General features: G+C 43.8%; 1 protein-coding gene across 2 annotated transcripts; it reads right to left on the reverse strand.

The window, feature by feature from the left end:
- Positions 1–1,700: 1,700 nt before the first annotated feature.
- LOC140739843 (uncharacterized) lies at positions 1,701–14,577 on the reverse strand. 2 transcript variants are annotated; one of them, XM_073068437.1, is made up of 3 exons: positions 14,442–14,577; positions 11,686–12,470; positions 1,701–4,824 (listed from the first exon to the last, which is right to left on the reverse strand). In XM_073068437.1, exons 2-3 carry the CDS (start codon positions 12,462–12,464, stop codon positions 4,680–4,682), a joined length of 924 nt encoding a protein of 307 aa, XP_072924538.1. In that variant the 5' UTR covers positions 12,465–12,470; positions 14,442–14,577; the 3' UTR covers positions 1,701–4,679. The 2 variants fall into 2 exon arrangements, with proteins under 2 accessions (XP_072924538.1, XP_072924539.1); XM_073068438.1 differs by having other exon boundaries at positions 11,686–12,465; positions 14,442–14,534.
- Between the last annotated feature and the right edge of the window lie 919 nt (positions 14,578–15,496).

The raw sequence follows: 15,496 nt of genomic DNA on the forward strand, positions 1-15,496 counted from the left end.
TTCAATGAGATCCCCTCTCATCCTTCATCAAACATTCCTCGTATGATAACCCTTTCATTCCCGGAATCATCCTTGTGAACCGCCTCTGGACCTTCTCCAATGCCAGAACATCTCTTCTAAGGTGAGGAGCCCAAAACTGTACACAATACTCAAGATGAGATTTCAGTTCCGATGAACGATCTCCAACTGGAATTGTTAATAGATAAGTCCCGACCTGCAGAGTGGCTCCAGCATTCTCTGCGTACAATGGGAATTCAGTGGCACACACAGGGAATACACTTCATTTCAGGTTTCAAGGATCCGTGTTTTGTTTTATATTTTAAGAGATGCCTCATACTCATTAATGAACCAGCTTCTCCTGTGCCTGTGATACTGTCACTAACGCAGCTTACACTTAAGTAATTATCAAGTTTGTGCAGGTTCCCAAGCTTTATATAATGTGTCTGTAATGTGCTCTGCTATCTGTTTCCCATTGTTTGGGAATACCCAGGGTAGTTCTGAGCAACATAACTCACGGATTTCCCAGTGATATCCAAGTGTATTTGAAGTGTACTCCCAGTTTTCCAGTCTATCCCAGCATGCCCCTGGTGTGCTCTCAGTGTTGTCCCATTGCACACTGGGACTGTGGATGATGAGCGATGTTGCAAATTTAAAGATAAGCTTAGCTTTATTTGTCACGTGTACCTGAAAAGAAATGCGTTGCTTGCGTCAAATCAAATCAGTGAGGTATGTGCTGGGCAGCCCACAAGTAAACTTGCCAACACCTCATTAACCCAAACCGACATATCGAAGCACCCATGGGAAACCCGCATGGTCACAGGGAGAACGTACAAGCTCCTTACAGATAGCAGCAGGAATCGAACTCCAACCCTAAAGCAAGTGCTGCAAAGAGTTATGATAACTGCTGTGCCACCGCAAAATTTAGTCATAAAGTGAAAAAGAAGCAAATGTGTGATTTAGAAAGTAGCCTTGGAGGAAACAAAGAAAGCAAAAGGGAACTTTAACAGGAAATCCAGCGGGCTAAAACGGGCCGTTAAAATGTCTTTGATGAGTGGGTTGAAAGAAAACTCCCAGAGCATTTTATATATATTTTAATAACAAGAAGGTGGATAGGGAGAAGATAGGACCACTCAAGGACAAAGGAAGGGATTCATGCCTGGAGCCAGAGAAGATACGAAATGATTACTTTGTTTGAATATTCACCAAGGGGAAGGACGAGGACAGTGAGACCAGGGAGGGCTTCACTGAGCATATTGATATTAACGAGGAGAAGGTGCTGGGGCTTACTCTTGAAGAACTCTACCATGGATAAGGCCCCAGAGCCTGAAGGGATCTATCCCAGCTTATTGTGAGAGAGAGAGACAAGAGGGGAGATTTCTGGGACCTTGACAAAGAATAGGCAGGAACAATCTTGTAGCAGAACAGTCAGAAGCTGCACAACTCAAACAACACCTTCGTCATGGAGACTCTCGGGCCAAGGAGTTATCCCTGACAAACCCCGCATGGATAAGAACCAGGTTCAGTTCTCCAGGTTCTCATTGCCGTGGAAGCTTGAGATTAGAATCTCTCCCTACCATGTAAATGCAGCACTTGACCAGGGCGGAAGGCATTCTCTCCCTGCTAGACATCAGGTTAATGGTCATTGATTGTGTATCAGAGGCAATGTGTGTTCAAGGAGAAAGCCATTCACTGCAGACCTGTATACTCACAGTTCATACAAAGCTGTATCACTTGGCTTTGTAAAAGCAGTTTATTCAATCCCCTGTGGCATTTAGGTCAATCATGAAGGTATTTTCCAAGAGTCACAAATACAATTACATCAATTATATTTTACACATATGTGTCTAGAAACTACATTTCACTCTTTATGATGTGTTAAACTTGTGCTGTGAATAATACAATCATATCCCCCAAAATGCTGTAAAATTTGTCAAAAAGCATTTGAAAAATATTAAGATAATTACACTTAGTAACGAGCCTCAGATCAGCATTCTGAAGGCATCACAATCAGCTAAAGATAACTTCTGAAAATTCGCAAACACCAATCCAAGAAAGGTGTTGGCTGTTAAAGGCACACTCCGCGACATCCAGACTGCCGCACCAGGGCTGCGAGCGGAAACTGCAAGGAGACAGAGAATCCCCAGATTCACTCAAGGAGGCATGGACGTTCTAGTCCGCAAGATACAGCAGATTGGGTCAATTCACTAGAGCCGGGACGAATGAGGGGAGATTTAATTAAAACATACAAAGGCATGACAAGGCTCAACAGACTGGATACAGGGAAGATGTTTCTCCTAGCTAGTGGAGTACTTTAATCAGGGGTTAGGATATGGAATTAGATATTTAGGGCTTAGATGATGAGGAAATTCTCCTCTCAGAGGATGATGAATCTGTGGAATTCTCTATCTCAGAAGTCTGTGGAAACCAAGTATATTTATGAAGTTACCTAAACATACAGTATATCATTAAGTATTTATTTATGAGTTTATCTAAACGTAAAAAATATTAAAGGGAATGGGAGAAAGCAGGAATATGGCACAGAATTAAAGGATTAGTATTGATTGTAAAGCATTTTGGAGAAAGCTGAAAGGATCTACTTCTGTTCCTATTTCGCTCTACATGGCAGGAGGAAGGCGCTCTGCACTGGGAAGCCAGGAGACCCACGATGACCATCATATAGAGTCCCGTCAGAGGTGGTGCCAGCCCTCTCTTCTGGGTGTGAGAATCATCACTCATTTGGTCAACACAGTGATAAATTCCATGTCCTCACAACGTACATCAGCATGATATACGGCAACAGTTGTAGCATGATGTTTCGGTAACTGGACCAGCAATTCATCTGCTGGTATTTTCTGATCAGAGCAGGGGGACGCGCAGAAGAGGTTGTGAGCAATTCTTGTCCTCTCCTAGTTAATTACAGGTGAACCTGTTGATGTCAAAGTCTGGAGTGCGGAGATGATAGTTCTCTGCATTGAGAACAATGATTTAGGAGACTCCTTTGAAAAGTGTCTCTCAGTCAGGAAGTCCTAGTAACTTATGCAGTCAACGTCTCTTTCCTCTGCTCTGCCTTTGTCTTCCCCACAGCAGCCTTTCCCTTCCTGCCACATCTCTTGCTCATAGAGTCTTTAGTCTGTCCCTCAGGACTTGAGCCCACAGTTGATATTCTACCCACAGCTTCAGGTTGTGCTGCATTCTGATAAATCCTCCGTGTCTGCTGGCGTGTTCGCTTCCTCGGACTGACGCAGGCAACGGGATTTCCACAGCGATTCTGACGTGTGGCTCCCACGTTATGGGCATCCAGCTGCTGCGGGAGGAGGAGCCAGGCTAGTAGAGGGTCACCCCTGCCCCCAGCTGAGCAGCACCATCCGTGGAAAAATGTCCCAAAAGCTCAGCGTCCCTGTAGTCTTCCCGGAAACGGCGGCACTCACTATCAGGAACTTTCTCTGCTGACCCACCAGCGGCTGGATAGCGAGGGGGAGGGGAAATGGCCTCGGATCCCTGACTGCACGTGAGTGCGTGTCATGGCTCTCAGTCCATGCGGGAAGCCAGAAATGCCGGCAGCTTCCAATGTCCAACGTGCTGCTTCTCACTGAAATCAAAGAGGATAAGATCATTTGCTCATGGATGCAATTATGTCACAAGAGCCTTGGGCTCCGTCTAAGTCATGATAAGCAGCAAACTAAGATATTGCTGTGTGGACCCTGCAATGTCTGCTCAACCTGGGTCTCATAGGACCCAGATCTATGTGGCAGGTTTAGTCCAAACTGCCCTTGATTGTTGATTCATTCAGGTAAGTTCGATTTGCTCCAAATGTCCATGTACCAGTGTCATCCCAGTATGTTCCCGTTGTGATGTCAGATTGTCTCTGCTCTGTCTGGGATGCTTCAATTATACTCCAAATGTGCTTCCAGTGTAGACCCAGTGCATAGATAGTGTACTCCTGGCATAGTGCCAAATCTGCCAGAACCCACTGAACAAATAACGAACATTCTGACTAATTATTCCTCTCGTTAGTCAGCTTCTCTTAGTTCCTCTGACTAGTTCCTTCTTTACTGAATAACTCGGACTTTAATACCTAAATGTTTACTGACTGGCAGTTCCCGCTCCTGTAAACTAGTTCTTGATGTCCTTGCTGATTCCTGCAGTTCTTTGACTCCCCAATCTCCTCTCCATCCCAATCCTAAATCTCAGTCATTCTGATTGTGTCAAACTGCCACGTAAGCAACTGATGCATGATCTCAGCATAACCTCCTCTTGCTGAACTTGCCATGAAAAAAAAAAGATCAACAATAAAATGAACACTTAGCTAATTGGTTTCAACATAATCCTGGAAGGGTCCTAATGCTTGTTCGAGTTCTCAATCTTCTGATGGATATTGGGTGGATTTCTGCTGTTTTATGAGCTTCCCGATTTTCCTTTGTGGTCCACGTATGTTAAGGTCGAACGTTGCCTAGAAAAGCAGAGTTTAGGTTGTGATGCTGATGGTTTTGTTGAGTTACACTTGTTCAGGTTAAGCTCCGGATTTTCACACTGAGTTCCAGGTGCTCTGGTAGGGCGGTTCCTGCTTGCAGTCCAGGATCTTGAAAGTGAGAAGTTTTGAAGACCATTCTAAGAGGGAAATGGGATAAAATGTCCGCTTGGCAATCTTTTTACACACCTGGGGATTCCCAGTATTGTACCTAATGGTCAGGTACTATGTAGATGTCATCCTCCACTTTATCAGCCGGCCCGGTGTAATTACAATAGACAGGCTGCTCGTTTTGGTAAATTTCACAGGCGGCATCACTCTCCAGATAGTACGTGTTGTCAGGATTCTGATGGCTCCTGGAAGATAAAAATAGAACAAGCAGCTCAACATAATACATTCATTTAATTAGATACAACGCAGTGTGGTCTTCTGCTGCTGTTGCTATCCGTGACAAAGCTCAGTGTGTGCTGTGCATTCAGAGATGCTCTTCTGTGTACCACTGTTGTAATGCGCGGCTGTTTGAGTTACTGTCACCTTTCTGTCAGCTTGAACCAGTGTGGCCGCTCTCCTCCGAGCTCTCTCATTAACAAGGCATTTTTGCCCACAGAACTGCCTCTCACTGGACGTTTCTGTTTTTCACACCAAAAGTGCCTGTTGGGCATGAAAATCCCAGATCAGCTGTTTCTACGATCATCAAACCAAACCATCTGGCACCAGCAATCATTCCACGGTCAAAGTCAATTAGGTCACCTTTCTTCCCCATTCTGATGTTTGGCCTGAACAACAACTGAACCTCTTGACCGTGCCTGCATGCTTTTATGCATTGAGTTGCTGCCACGTGATTGTCATTTTAAGAGCAGGTGTATATGTGTACCTACTAAAGTGGCCGCTGACTGTATCTCTACCTTACTCACACATTCCTTAAAAGAACAACATCACTAGCTTTCTCAAGGCTCCATGGATGAGATCATCATTGCTCTCCCTGTTTATCTATGTGTTACATGGAGTTGGAGCTATCAGTGGGAATTCAGCCCATACCATGCATTCTTGACTGATCAATACCCTGGGTGCACTAGGAGTGAAGTGTCTTTGTAGTGGCCCTATTTTCTTTGGGACTTGGCTGAAACAATCCCCTTCATCATTTCTTCAAAATAGCACGCTGAAAATCCTCACTGATAAAACACATAGTCTATAGCATCACACAGTGGTACAAACTCTGAAAATCCATCTGGTACACTCAGCCATCACTGGAATTAAAGGGTTAATGTCTGAGGAGTGTTTGATGGCTCTGGGCCTGTACTTGCTGGGGTTTAGAAGAATGAGGGGGAATCTCATTGAAACCTATCGAATGTTGAAAGACCGTGATAGAGATTTTAGCCCAAAATGTTGACTGTACTTTTTTCCATAGATGCTGCCTGGCCTGCTGAGTTACTATTACTTATTGGGTTTAATAAGTAGTAGGGAGTTTCTAACATTTTGGGAAAATCACTCAGCCTCCTTTCTATTCATTAATTGTGCTTTGTAAACTGACATAGTTCCTCCAATAACTTCTTAGCACAGTGCGTAATGTTACTCTCTCCTCTTACAGATTCAAGATTTATTGAGTAGAAATAAAACTTTTAAGGGAGACACAGCAAGAGACTAAAAGAGCAAGAGGCAGAAAGAGGTCGTACCTACAGAAGGAGGGGGAGGGAGGAGGGGTGTGGAGTGGGCAGAGGGGAGAGGGAAGGCAGCCAGAGGAATAAATTGAAAATGAAGTAGGTTCAAAGTGAAGAGCTGATTTCATTGAATCCAATTCAGTTAATTAACTATCTATCCATGCTCATTCAACTTGATGTCACAGGGTAATCAACAGCTCTGAAGATGTCTGGGTTTACTTCCCGTGCCGTCGTTTTTGTCAATCCCATTTATCGTCTCCGTTTATTTTGGGAAAACTAACAGCCTTGATTTTGGAAAGCCCAGCCTAGCATTTCACTCTCACTTACTGTGTTAAAAAGGCTGGTTTTAATTAAATAATGAACTAATCGGGCTCAATTCAGATTGGTATTTATTTCTAAAAGATTTTAAACACGAGTCTTTTATAGAAAATATCGGTGACCTTACCAATCAGTTTACCTGTTGAATCATTTGTACTATCACAGCCATGCATACTTACACACTTAGTTAATAGCCAAGATTACAGGAGTGTGGAAGGAGGCTATTCAGCCCATTGAGTCCATGCTGGCTTTCTGTAAAGCAATTCTGTCGGTCATGTTGCCATGCTCTGTCTGAGTAAACCTGCATGATAGTTTTTTTTCAATTACCTTGATTTCTTTTGAAATCATTAATTGTCCCTACTTGCACCACACTCATGGGCGGTTAGCTCCAGTTCAATAGCACATGGTGTGTTAAAAATCCAAGCAACACACACAAAATGCTGGAGGAACCCCCCTTGCCCAAAACATTCAATCTTTGATTCTTTATCCCTCTAGCATCAAATAATGAAAGCAACTTTTCTTTGTCAGACTTAGATAAACCCTGTCACCTTCTTCTACACCTCAGTCAAATCTTCCTCAACCTCCTTTGATACAAGAAGAACAATCACAGCTCCCCTAACCTAACCTTGTATCTAAAACCCCCAATGCATAAGTCATTCTGCTAGGTGTCCTCTGAACCAATAACCTACATGACCTTCCTGAAATGCTGTGACCAAATTTGATGCAGTACTCTATTTGTGGCCTAACCAAATGTCTTCCGGGAATCAGCGTGCCATAATTCCTACTTTTGGACTCAATTCCTCCATTTATGATACCTAGGTCTGCATATTTTTTGCCTAGTGCTGTCTCAACATGACCTACTATCTCCAAAGAGGGCACTTGAACTCCCAGCTCCTTCTCTTTCTGCATGTTCTTGAGAGCACTATCACAAAGTCTGCAATCGCCTCTCCCCATCCCGTTTGCTGAAAGCCAACAGCTCTCACTTCATTCTTCAACTCAATCTGCCACTCATCTGTTCATTCCATTTGTCTGTTTATCTATATCTCAACAAAGATCATTCATATCCAGTCCACTTCTTGCCAGAACATCATATTGGTATCATTAGCAAAAGTAAGTGAAAATGTTACTCTCTCCTTGATTAACATCACTTACCCATGCAAAAAAAATGTAAGAATGTCAACATATCCTGTGCATAGCTCAGCAATAAACAACCTAGAAGTTTGACATTTTGCAGCTGGGTTAAGCTTAACTCCACTCTTAGCTTTTCTAAGATCCCTAAAGGAGGCCTACTTTTCACCCCCCCCCCTTTGAAAATTGGTGAGGGTTTTTGTTTGTGAATCTAGGGCAAGATAAACAGAAATGAACAGTGGCACGATCTAAATTATTTTATAGGTTATGGGGTCTCAAAACTACTGAATTTTTCCTTTGAAAATTAACAACAAACCAGTTAAAATTCTGGCCGATCCCCTAACTGGGGCGGCACAGTAGCATAGCGGATAGTACAATGCTTTACAGTCCCGGGTTCAGTTCCTGCCGCTGCCGGTAAGTTCTCCTGTGACCGTATGGGTTTCCTCTGCATGCTCTGATTTCCTCCCACAGTCCAAAGACTGGTTGGTAGGTTAGTTGGTCATTGTAAGTTGTCCCGTTACCAGGCTAGGATTAAATTGGGGGATTGATGGGTGGCGCGGTCCCCATCAGATTATGACAAGTCCTGGTGTGACCTCTTTTCCCATTTCCCAGAGCAACCCGGGATGCAAGTCATCTAGAGCGTGTGCCCCTCAGTTTAAGAAGAGTCAGCCTTTCCCGTACATACTGCCTATAATGTTGCATCCTGTTCATTACACCTACAAATGTTTTGTCAGCATCCTTCCCTCAGCAAAATCATTATTTCAGCCTTGTCCTGTATTTTTAAGCCCGTATCAACTTCTTTGACTCTGAAAGGCCTCGCCCTACCTCCTTCTATCTGCTCAATTTTACTGTCTCAGTATAATGTTTTGGGGGTTCCTGTTATGATTAGCTAACATTTTATTCTCATATTTTCCCTTGCCAGTGTTATTTCCCTCTTCACTTCCTCTTTCAAACCGTTTAATTTAGACCGGATCTCACCTGATATACATCAATGACAATTGTCCAGCAGCATTTACATCCAATGTGATGAAATGCTTTGAGAGGCTGGTGATGAACTCCTGCCTGAGAAGTGACTTGGATCCACTCCAATTTGCCTACCGGCACAACAGGTCCACTGTGGAGGGTGTTTCATTGGCTCTTCACTCAACCCTGGAACATTTAGACACTGAAGATGCATACATACATCAGGATGCTTTTCATCGACTACAGCTCAGCATTCAATACCATCGTCCCCTCGAAACTAATCAATAAGCTTCAAGACTGTGGCCTCAATACCTCCTTGTACAACTGGATCCTCAATTTCCTAACTTGCAGACCCCAATCAGTTCAGATTGGCAACAACATCTCCTCCATGATTTCCATCAACACAAGTGCACTACCAGGCTGTGTGCTTAGCCCCCTGCTCTACTCACTTTATTTTAATGCAAGGAGTGCTGTGAACAAAGTGGATGAGCTTAGAGTGTGGATCAGTACTTGGAGCTATGATGTTGTGGCCACTACAGAGACTTGGATGGCTCAGGGGCAGGAATGGTTACTTCAAGTGCCGGGTTTTAGACGTTTCAAAAAGGACAGGGAGGGAGGCAAAAGAGGTGGGGGCGTGGCATTGTTGATCAAAGATAGTATCATGGCTGCAGAAAAGGTGGACACCATGGAGGGATTGTCTACAGAGTTTCTGTGGGTAGAGATTAGGAACAGGAAAGGGTCAATAACTCTACTGGGTGTTTTTTATAGACCGCCCATTAGTAACAGGGATATCAAGGAGCAGATAGGGAAACAGATCCTGGAAAGGTGTAATAATAACCGAGTTGTTGTGATGGGAGATTTTAATTTCCCAAATATCGATTGGCATCTCCCTAGAGCAAGGGGTTTAGGTGGGGTGGAGCTAGTTAGGTGTGTGCAGGAAAGTTTCTTGACATATTATGTAGATAAGCCTACAAGAGGAGAGGCTGTACTTGATCTGGTATTGGGAAATGAACCTGGTCAGGTGTCAGATCTCTCAGTGGGAGAGCATTTTGGAGATAGTGATCATAATTCTATCTCCTTTACAATAACATTGGAGAGAGATAGGAACAGACAAGTTAGAAAAGTGTTTAATTGGAGTAAGGGGAATTATGAGGCTATCAGGCAGGAAATTGGAGGCTTAAATTGGAAACAGATGTTCTCAGGGAAAAGTATGGAAGAAATGTGACAGTCAGAGGTTACAGCGGGACATTGATAGGATGCAAAACTGGGCTGAGAAGTGGCAGATGGAGTTCAACCCAGATAAGTGTGAAGTGGTTCATTTTGGTAGGTCAAATATGATGACAGAATATAGTATTAATGGTAAGACTCTTGGCGGTGTGGAGGATCAGAGGGATCTTGGGGTCCAAGTCCATAGGATGCTTAAAGCAGCTGCGCAGGTTGACTCTGTAGTTAAGAAGGCCTATGATGTATAGGCCTTCATCAATCGTGGAATTGAGTTCAAGAGCTGAGAGGTAATGTTGCAGCTATATAGGACCCTGGTCAGACCCCACAGAGTACTGTGCTCAGTTCTGGTCGCCTCACTATAGGAAGGATGTGGAAGCCATACAAAGGGTGCAGGGAGATTTACAAGGATGTTGCCCGGTTTGAGGAGCATGCCTTATGAGAATAGGTTGAGTGAACTCGGCCTTTTCTCCTTGGAGCGATGGAGGATGAGAGGTGACCTGACAGAGGTATATAAGATGATGAGAGGCATTGATCATGTGGATAGTCAGAGGCTTTTTCCCAGGGTTGAAATGGTTACCACAAGAGGACACAGGTTTAAGGTGCTGGTGAGTAGGTACAGAGGAGATGTCAGGGGTAAGTTTTTTACTCAGAGAGTGGTGAGTGCGTGGAATGGGCTGCCGGCAACGGTGGTGGAGGCGGATACGATAGGTTCTTTTAAGAGACTTTTGGATAGGTACATGGAGCTTAGAAAAATAGAGGGCTGTGGGTAAGCCTAGTAATTTCTAAGGTAGGGACGTGTTGGCACAGCTTTGTGGACTGAAGGACCTGTATTGTGCTGTAGGTTTTCTATGTTCTATGACTTTGAGGCTAAGCACAGGTTCAATACCTACTCTAAGTTTGTTGATGACACATAAGCAAAGTTAAGTTTCTTCAGTCTACAAACTTAATTCGTAGACTGAATCAAAGGTGATGATGAATCTGCATATAGGAGGGAGATTGACAATCTGGCCGAGTGATGCCATAACAACAACCTCTCACTCAATGTCAGCAACACCAAGAAGCTGATTATTGACTTCAGGAGGAGGGTTTGTCATGGGTTCAGAACGTAAATACCTTTAAAAGAAAACATGGTAACGCCCCTGCTTTCTTAGAATCTTGTGAAGATTTGGCATGACCTCTGAAACTTTGGAAAAACTTCCATAGATGTGTGGTAGAGTGTATGTTGACTGCTTGCATTGCAGCCTAGTATGGAAATGTCAATGCCCTTGAATGGGAAATCTTACAAAAAGTAATGGATATGGCCCAGACTATCACAGATAAAGCCTTCCCTACCACTGAGTACATCTACAAGGAGTACGGTCACAGGAAAGCAGCATCCATCATCAGGGACCCCCACCATCCAGGCCAGGCTCTCTTTTCACTGCTGCCATCAGGAATGAGGTACAGGAACCTCAGGAACCATACCACCAGGTTTAGGAACAGTTATTACTCCTCAACCACCATGCTCTTGAAGCGGAACAGATCTCACTCACCCCCATCTCTGAACTGTTCCCACAACCGCATGAGATGAAGGACTCTTCATTTCATGTTCTTGATATTTATTGTTTGTTTATTTATTTTTAAAAATTTATTTAGTGTTGTCTTTTGCACATTGGTTGTTTGTCCATCCTGTTTGGTGTGGTCATTCATTGATTCTATTGCGTTCCTTACTCTATATTATATACGCAGATCTATAAACTACTGTTGTGAATTTATAGTCACATAATCACTGTTATGAATATGTATCATATACTGTTGTGAAGATCTAGTTACCATTGCCATATGTTGCTTTGAGGTGTTGGATGTACAGAAGAAGCTTATAAGTCATGCTGTGTAACTGTGGTGCACATTTGCAGTGAAAGTTAGACTTTCACTAATCTGCCTTACCTTGCCCTGTCCGAGTCCCCCATGAAGACATTCTCATAGTCCTGGGGTGCTCCAGAGGCAGCTCCATGTGAGCCTCCTGCCGTGTCTTTCCAGTTGGCTGTGCTTGTGTACCTCTGCTGCCCGTAGTCCGCCGAGCACACTGACTTCCGCTTGCTTGGAGGTGACCGGAAGTGAGTGCTGATTCGTGAGCGATATTTCACCAGCACCAGAACAACGATTGCAATGACAACAATAAGCAAGATTGGAACAAGGATGTAGACAAGAAGTAAATCTGAGCACTCATTTTTGTAGTAATTGTCCAAAGTGAACAATTTAACCATGCCTGGTCCAGTGCACGTCAAATTTAGAAGACTCGATGTGCAGGTCTCGGACTCATTACAACTGTGAAACATACCTTCCAAGACATGGCAAGAACAACTAAAGCTGATGTTCATTTTCCTGATAAAACTGAGCGGGATGTTTTCTAAAGGGTTGTCAATTAGAATCAGATGCCTTAAATTTGGAAAGTTTTTAAGAAACCCTTGTGGAATTTCCTGCAGTTTGTTTTTCCTAAGGTTCAGTTCCTGCAAACGTTCACTGATGGTAATGTTAACAATACGTGATATTCCACAGTTTTCTAGTGTCAAGGATGACTGAGAAATCCGTACCCTAGACCAGTCCAGGTAGGGGCATGAACAACTGGTCGCTGTTAAATTGGGCAATATTGAGCTGCCCCTACATTCTGTCCCCAGACTCAACTTGATCTGAAGCAGGAACACGGCCACAGTGAAAGTCTTCATCCTGCTCTGGTGAGAGAGAGAGAAGCTTCTGTTAGGCGCCTGAAAAGCAGATGCTCCCCGCCCCAGCACGGCATCTCCTCGCATAGTGGCCCCACCCTCAACTATCACTCCGCATTTGGTTGGTGAGTATGGTCCCTACCTGCCCCACTAACCAGGGCTGAGGACTGCCTTCACTGGCCCTCTGTACCCCATGGACAGGCAGCGTGGCACAGAGTGAAGCCAGTGTTCCCCCTGTCAAAGGCATATGAGGTAATTTTATAACTTTAAAATATTCCTAAACACACTTGAGCTAAGTGGTGTGTTTAATTGACAGAATTACTTTTTTTTAAAAAAAGCTTGATTGATACACATTGGTGCACTAATCAAGGTGCTTATCAATTAATGCAGGTGCATAAAAAGGCTCGAAGGATCACTGGGGACCTGAGTCACTCCAACCACAAACTGTTCCAGCTGCTGCCATCCAGCAAGCGGTACCGGAGTATAAAAGCCAAGAGGCTCCAGGACAGCTTCTTCCACCAGGCCATCTGACTGAGTAATTCATACTGATACAATTGCATTTCTATGCTATACTGACTGTCCTGTTGTACATACTATTTATTACAAATTGCTATAAATTGCACATGTAGGCAGGGACGTGAGGTAAAGATTTTTATTCCTCATGTATGTGAAGGATGTAAGAAATATTGTCAATTCAATATAGGTATCAAAGCTGAAGTAAAATATGAAAGAAAAGTAAAGAGACTTCACCTTCCATGTTCGGCAGATATGAATCTGCATTCAAGTGAAAGGGTTCTCACAAGAGCCTTTACCAAATGTGCTAAGGAGTGGGTAAATAGGCAAAGTGTTTGGAAAGAGAAACAGAACCCACGACAATAGCCCTGTTACTCTTTCCACTGAGGCTCTCTGCCTGTCAAAGCCTCTTTTATTTTAGTCGCCTCTCTGCTCTGCCCCCAGAACAGTCACTGTGTAATGCTTAGTTGGTACTGCATCGCCCTAGTGCAGTGCCCCTCAATACTCCTTTCAACAGTACACCACTCCATCAGCACTGCCCCTCCGACAGTGCAGCGCTCCCTCATTGGGGAACACGGCTCAGATTTTACTCTGTGATTTCCAAGGGCTGCTCGACATTCTAGTTAGATGTTACCAGCTGAGCCCCTGCACAATAGAACAGCAAATGTTTTAAAGGCAGCAGATTGCCAGCCCAAGGAAAGGTGACCACTGAGAACTGAAATGGCTGGTCTCTGTCAGACTCGGCAAGGTTAGTTAACTCACTTTCAAAGTTCAAGGTAAATTTTAGTGACTTTTTTTAAAAACCAAGATACGTATATATTACCAATACCACTTTGAAATCCATTTTCTTGCAGGCATTCCCAATATAGCAAAGAGGTACAATTGAACAATGAAAAAGTAAACACAAAGACTGATAAACAGCCAAGGAGCAAAAGAAGACAAACAGTGGATACACTGTCGGTCAGTTGTGTAGGCAGAATGGGTAAAATACAACAAAAGAGCAAGCATCAACACTGGACACCTTATACAGAACAGAGATGAGATGGTCAAATGTTTAGAATATAGAAACATAGAAAACCTACAGCACAATTCAGGCCCTTCGACCCACAAAGTTGTGCCAAACACGTCCCTACCTTAGAAATTACTAGGCTTACCCATAGCCCTCTATGTTTCTGAGCTCCATGTACCTATCCAAAAGTCTCTTAAAAGACCCCATCGTATCCGCTTCCACCACCAGCCGGCAGCCCATTCCACACACTCACCACTCTCTGCGTAAAAAATTACCCCTGACATATCCTCTGTACTGACTCCCCAGCACCTTAAACCTGTGTCCTCTTGTGGCAACCCTTTCAGCCTTGGCAAAAAGCCTCTGACTATCCACACGATCAATGCCTCTCATCATATTAAATTATAATATAACAGAGACAGACCAGCTTCTAAGAAATTATTGCACTATAGCCTCCTTACCTGGTTCCAGATGAATTCCGTTTCTCACTGCCTCAGAGCTAACGTGATTGTGAATAGGTCCGTTATTGTTGATTCAGTTTGGGGAATTGGCAGAAGGAAATAGAGTACTTCGGAAGCTGTGGTTGGTGTTGCAAATTTTAGACCTTTGTCATCAATTTCAGGAACTTTTTTTTAAAATAATCTAACAACCAAAACTGTTCTGTGTAAAAAATGAAATGGTTACAAATGTGGCAGTTGGCCAATACCAGTGTGCAGCTTTGCAGAAGCATTATTGTGACAGAATTAACTGTGCTAATCAGGAAATTACACACAGAGCAAAATTGGTAAAATGCATTCCAGTGACCATTTTAATAAGCACACTTGAAGACACAATATATTATTAATGGTAACACTCTTGGCAGTGTGGTGGATCAGAGAGATCTTGGGGTCTGTGTCCATAGGACACTCAAAGCTGCCGCGCAGGTTGACAGTTTTGTTAAGAAGGCGTATGGTGTGTTGGCCTTCAAGAACCATGGGATTGAGTTCAAGAGCTGTGAGGTAATGTTAGAGCTATATAAGGCCTTGCTCAGACCCACTTGGAGTACTGTGTTCATTTCTGGTCACCTCACTACAGGAAGGGTGTGGATACTATAGAGAGAGTGCAGAGGAGATTTATAAGGATGTTGCCTGGATTGGAGGGCGTACCACATGAGAATAGGTTGAGTGGACTCGGCCTTTTCTCCTTGGAGCGACTGAGGATGAGAGGTGACCTGATAGAGGAGTATACGATGATGATGGGCATTGATTGTGTGGATAGTCAGAGGCTTTTTCCCAGGGCTGAAATGGCTAACACGATGGGGCACAGTTTCAAGGTGCTTGGAAATGGGTACCGAGGGGATGTCAGGGGTAAGTTTTTCACAGAGAGAGTGGTGGGTGCGTGGAATGGGCTGCCGGCGGTGGTGGAGGTGGATACGATAGGGTCTTTTAAGAGCCTCTTAGATAGGTACATGGAGCTTAGAAAAATAGAGGGCTGTGCACTAGGGAAATTCTAGGCAGTTTCTGGAGTAGGTTACATG

The sequence above is a fragment of the Hemitrygon akajei genome, chromosome 16 (genome assembly GCF_048418815.1).
Source record: "Hemitrygon akajei chromosome 16, sHemAka1.3, whole genome shotgun sequence".
NCBI classification, from domain to species: Eukaryota; Metazoa; Chordata; class Chondrichthyes; order Myliobatiformes; family Dasyatidae; genus Hemitrygon; species Hemitrygon akajei.